This window comes from Aspergillus foveolatus (assembly GCF_047715535.1).
Source record: "Aspergillus foveolatus strain CBS 279.81 unplaced genomic scaffold BDW70scaffold_86, whole genome shotgun sequence".
NCBI classification, from domain to species: domain Eukaryota; kingdom Fungi; phylum Ascomycota; class Eurotiomycetes; order Eurotiales; family Aspergillaceae; genus Aspergillus; species Aspergillus foveolatus.
The window spans coordinates 28,195-34,194 of NW_027396150.1; the positions used below are offsets into that span (position 1 = coordinate 28,195).

A 6,000-nucleotide genomic window follows, 5' to 3' on the forward strand; every position below is an offset into this window, starting at 1 on the left:
TATATATGCTTAGCATCCTATTACCTGGGAACCAGGAACTACAGCCATGGAGAGTTTGGTCGAGAATATAATACTCATATCCTTGAGAGATAAAGTAAGAGGCCCATCCTTCCCCTCCATCAGGCTTGTTGAGCCAATTCTAATCACCACAGTTAACTTTGTCTGCTGTAGGAAGGGGAGGGCCATTATTTAATACATACTGTGCCTGTTCAAACTTGTCCATGGACGAAGATGATTGGATATGGCTTGGTTACACCCACGGTTGGTACCAGTTTTTTCCACATACATCTGATTTGCGAAGACATGCTGGCCTGCGCTATGTTGTACATAATGTCCTCCCACATATATATATGACTATCAGTTGTCTTGTACCTTTTTAGTCAAGCGGTCTGACCTACACTAGCGCGTAGGTATCCAGCCTGTTACAACTGTTACTGTTGATAGACTGACTCTGTAGCCTGTCTGTTGTATCTACTCCGTTATCTATCTCTGAATATATTCCTGAGTCTGTATTGTGCCAGCAGCAGATTAGAAGTCTTCTAAATACAGCTTGATATGTTGTTAGCATCAAGATTCTCATGTTTGAATTGTGACTCAATACACTCCTTGAACAATTATTACATACAAAATGTGCATAAATTATGCAGCAACAGATATAGTCATGTTTGGTTTGTTTGTCTATCCACAAAATATCCAAATCCGCATTGCGGATACCTTCTACTATCTATATCGTATCGCTGCGGATATTTGGATATCAGATTACATCCATATCCGCGGATGTGCGGATTTGGATATGCGGATTTGGATATATCGCGGATGTTGCCGCAGTCTCGTTATATCTTATTTAGTATATTTATATAATCTAAATACAGTACCTACCTAGTTAGATGTCTTGGCAACCCAGCGGGTTGCTCTGCCGGGTTTTGGGTCAGTCAAAAATATTCAGAACCCAATGGATTATTAGGAGGTCCAACCCCACCCAATTCTTGGTGGGTTAGGGCGGGTTGGGGCGGGTTTCGCGGGTCGGGTTGAACAAGTCTAATAGGATTCTTTAAGGGAGATAATCATGCTCCAAGTAGAAGCCATGCTAGGTAGTGGACTGTTGACATCAGTAGGGGAAGACCATGCTGACCCTATCAATAATCTACTTCTTGTATATTATTCTTCAAGATCTATTAATTTTCTGCAATTAGCAAGCACTTCTTTGCAACAAGCTGTCCTATTAAGCCAGGTCTTTAAAGTTCTTGGTGGTACATTAAATGCCTTTGCAACAGCAAGTTTTTGACGTAAAAAGCCCCTTCTTATAAGCATTGATAGCTAACTACATATGCTCTACCTTTGAGAGCTCAGCGATGTTGTTGTGATTAAATAATGAACTGATAAAGGGGTGGCCGCGTTGGCGGTGACCGCGCAGCTCGGTGGTGGATTATGTTAGGCGGCCATGTCGGCCACCCAATAATGACAGCTATCCGTCCCTTTCCACACATATCAGATGGGTTTGTCCTCTTCAATCTGACGAGGCTCAGAAATTGGCAACGGAACGGAGTAATCTCCAGTATACACGAATTCACAGCAACGGCCAAAGCCAACCTCATCTATTTCGTCATTGAGAGAGGACTTAAGTATCTTCTTGGGAAAATGGCTAGTCAACGCAGTGTGAATCCGGAACCGCTTTCGGTTTTTGCCGATAATGAACCCAACAGTCCCGGATTGCATAGTACTGGGTGTGCATCAGCCATAGAAGCTTTTATATTTTATGGCACCTTGTCTTACTCATGATATTTGGGTCGCATTATGCCCAGTAATAGTAAACGAGATTCACAATGATCAGACGGATGACGCGGAGGTTTACGCGCACCTAGGTAGGAAGAGTGGCAAGAAAACAAGAGGTAAAGGTGTTCTATCCTGTATATGCCAACTTCAGGCTTAAACCGACGCAAAGCAATCCTCGACTGGATATCACTCCCCCAACAAGAGCAGAGACATGCGTTTGTGGCAGGTCCGCGTATATTCGACAAGGTAACTTCACAACCTTGTTCAACTAAGAGGCGTTGAAGCCATGGCAAGCCACCTGCCTGATTAATGCGTCCAGTTTCAGCCATCCTATTCTTAAAGTAGTAGTTGGCGTTTCCAAGAGTGGAAAACCTATACACCCATGTGAATGAACGCCGCCCACAAAGGAGGGCCTGCCTTAGTCTTCCGAAGCTTCCGGACACCATTTCTTTCCACCCAGATATCGCCATGGTGTAACTCATCCCGAAGCAATCTGATTGCCCTGTGCAAGCTCTGTGCTATGGAGGTATCATCTAGGCCAGCGCCGAGAATGGTCTCATAAACGGACGTGGCAACACTCACACACAGTTTGTCTGAGACTTCCCATAACGAGCCAATTACATGGCGGAAGCCAGCAAGGCGACAGGCACCCATCAGATGTATTCCTTCATCAGTCAGCCTGTCATCGTCGATGCGACCTGTCGAGCACGCAGACAAATAGGCTAGAAGCGGTGGTCGTGATTCCTGGAGCCGCAGTGCCTGGAGTTGTCGAACAGTCAAAGGCATTGCGCGGGAGGCATCGTCGTCAGAGTTGAGGAGTAGGCCACTGAGAGATGGGTCGAGTTGGTTGGTCATACCATGACCAGCGAAGTGGAAGATCACACACTTCTGTAGGGCGGACAGTAGCTCGTGGTGAGAGGGGGAATCAAATGAGACGAGAGGCATACTCGGCGGCAGCATCTCACGGATAGCCTGTATCTCCTCAGGCACAAAGGGCAGATGAGCATTTCCAGGTGTCGTCTCCATTGACACCAGTATAAATTTGGAGTCATCGTCTTTAGAATGATCCGGGTGGCTTGCTTTCTGTATCTTTTCCTTCAGTTGCCGCCCATAGAGGATCTCCTCGACTGATAATCCATATGAAGATATGACGCAGTCCATGACCGAGCGGTGTGACTTGTCATTGTGATAGCCGACGGCGTGAATAGGAAACAGACGGAGTGGACCTGTCGGAACCCAGTAAACTCGAGGCCATTCAGCATAGTTTTTGCCACGGCGCTCCTTGATTGCGCCACCCAGTGCTTCCAGAATCAGAGAAATAGGCTCCCATAGCCATTCCAGGACCTCAAAAGCCGTCTCCCGGCTCTTTCCATATCTAAAGCGCCGAACAGCAGTTTCAATATCCTGCTGCTTCATGCCTGCAAGCTTAACGATTTCGACACTGTGAGACGTAATCAAGAAGGCGTCACAACGGATATTGCAAACGTTGATAACCACGATTGATTCTCCTGATGTCGCAGCAGACATTAGCTCTGATGTTTCAGGGCCCAGCAAGAACGTTTTGAAGCCCTCCTTATCTCTGATCTGATCCAGAACCTGGTTAAATTCCTCAAAGACCTGATAGCGCTCTTCTGATGTAGAAACGCTCATGGTAAGCTCTTTCTGGGGCCTGCCAGTACCAACTGAAGGGATCAAACTCGGTGGGTCTAGCATGTCTCTGAGCTCTGTGAATCTTCTCGCCAACTCAGGATGTTCTTGCTGCAACATAGAGATATCACGCCTGTTCTGAAGCAGCAAACTAGTAATCACCCCTCTACCATGCTCCAATAGCCCTATCGCATGTTCTTTTGAACGGCCCGCCTGCAGTGCAGCAGCGGCAGCTGTGGATGCGAGCCCTGCGTAGCGGCGTAGCAAGTATTGCTGATCAGCCTGAAGCAAGGCCCGTGGACTGGCCAAAGATAGAAGCTTGGTCGCTTTCTCAGCTACTTCACTCAGATCACTCCAATCTTCAAGCGCCTCCAGCCAGGGGATCCCATCTAACGCAACATTAAGACGGTGAGTTGGTGGAGTCGACTCGACCGCGATAGCTTCTTTCAGCGTCGCAATGGCTTCATCCCGTATGGCAAACTCGAAAGTCTTCGCGAACATTGTTTTAAGAGCCTCGAAGAGGTTTCGCAGCGCTAGCGTTTTTTGTGAATGGTTTCTTGGTGTGTCCTTGACAGCCTCCCGACCATAGGTGATGGACTTCTCTAAATCAGCCATGGAGTCCGTAAGACGGTGTCGCCACTCCAAGTATCCACACAAGTTATTCAAACAGGCCTTTCGAATGACATGTTCGGTTGGAGCGAGCTTGAGTGCCTCGGTGACGAGCGCGATAGATTCATCAAGTTCCTGCGGGTGTTCGGTCTGTTCATATTTCCAGCCAAGCCAAACTCCTAAATTGTTCAAGAACATGAAACGGTCTGGGTGGTCAAGCGGTGTGCTGGCGATAACTGCGCGCCCTAGCTCAATAGCAGGCAACAGCTCTCCCATATTCGTGGTGCGAACGTATTTCTGCGCGAGGCAGACTGCGAGGTTAGTTCTCCTGGGAACTTTCTCCCATCGCCAGTGGGGAGTTTTGTCCACTGCCTCACGGCACCTACTGATCCCTTCTTCAAGATCATTTGCCCCCCCAAGTCTTTCGTACCGCATTCTCAAACAAGTTCCCAGATTTGTCAATACGATTGCCTGGTCTTCACCCTCTTCGCTCATCTCTTTGAGCATGTCCCTGCAGACAGCTATGGCCTCGTTTAGGTCTTTCATATTCCCACTGTTTTCAAAACGTCGCATCAGCAGAAGGGTCACGTTAGGCACAAGTGACCGGCGAAATCCTTCTGGATCTGCATTCGCTTCAGCCTGAAACAAATCCATCGGCTCCCCAAGGTCAATATCTCGGCCGCGATGATTATATCTCATGATATGCCAAGCAATTAGGTCGTTCAGAATCGAAAGCCGATCTGGACGGCCGTGAGGTACGTCTTTGAATGACTTACTCAGCTCAATCGCTCGGTCAATGTCTTGACCGTCTTGCGCGGAGGCTCTGTAATGACTGAATCTCCATGCAAGTGCTCGTGCTAGAGTGGACTTGTGTGCCGCCTGCTCCGATGGACCACCTATTGAGATGGTTTCTTCGGAAAGAGATATTAACTGCTCAAGATCATTTCGCTCTCGGTGAAGCAGATATCGTGCTTGGAGTGAATTGCAGACTCGATTTATCATCACGGTCCTATCATGCACGCTTCGTGGCGCAATCTGATCCGCTGCTATGACTGCATCCAAACCACTGCTAATAGAGTTCGACAGATCTTCTTCGTTTCCATCCCGCTCATACCTCATGTATTGAAGGTGGCCAAGCGTTGATAGTAGACGGGGGTGTGTTGCATGGTCTTCCGGAATCTCAACCACTGCTTCTTCTGCTAAGGCCAGGGCCTGATCTAAGTGGTTCCTGTTGACCGCTAGATCCAGCCTTTCTCCCAGAAGAACTGATATATTCTGAACCTTGGCCCATCGCATGTTTTCTTCACCTGAGAAGCAGGCAAGAGCCTCTCGCGCTCGGTGAATAGCTAATTCTAGGACCTCATCGTCTTTTGTCCGATTGAAATGGCGCGTTAAAGTGCTCACAGAGGCCGATAGATAGTTCGTTCGCATAGGATCGTCGGACTCGGTTCTTTCAAGAACTTCCTCGGATACGGAGATCGCCAAGAGTAGCTGGTTAAAGTCGCCAGTTGTATCATAGCTATTCCTCAGCATAAGAGAGAAATCACTCATACTCCTCACATCCGAGACCCAGTTATCTTCCATGGTTGAAGTTCCTCTCAAAGGTTTTGTACAGCTTCTGAAAGGTCGTAAAGCCTTTGGTCCAACGATAAGGCTCAGGTTGTGAGCAAGCTTCCTTCAGGCCACGCTCTTCATATATACATGTGTAAATTCTTTCACGTTTCCAATGGAAAGCGATGTATAATCCCTCATTCGGCTATAGTTTGTGAGCTAAGGACCGTTAGTCAGAGCAATGAGAATTGTTTGTTTGCTGATCAAGGCCATAAGATATGCAATATAGCCAGCCATATTTCTATGCCCCGCAGGTAAATTATATTCTGTATAGTCCAACATCTGCATTGCACAGCCAGCACAATCGGACATCCCCGAAAGTTTGCCAGCTGATAACTGTCAGCAGCCACAAGGATCATT

At 47.6% G+C, this 6,000-nt stretch overlaps 1 protein-coding gene across 1 annotated transcript; it reads right to left on the reverse strand.

The window, feature by feature from the left end:
• Positions 1-2,145: 2,145 nt before the first annotated feature.
• Positions 2,146-5,613, reverse strand: BDW70DRAFT_171770 (CHAT domain-containing protein; the record flags this gene model as incomplete). The annotated part of the gene is made up of 8 exons (XM_073743308.1): positions 2,146-3,505; positions 3,539-3,789; positions 3,820-4,255; positions 4,295-4,326; positions 4,366-4,582; positions 4,676-4,769; positions 4,923-5,520; positions 5,590-5,613. The coding sequence occupies 8 exons, from the start codon at positions 5,611-5,613 to the stop codon at positions 2,146-2,148; spliced, it is 3,012 nt and encodes a 1,003-aa protein (XP_073591793.1).
• Between the last annotated feature and the right edge of the window lie 387 nt (positions 5,614-6,000).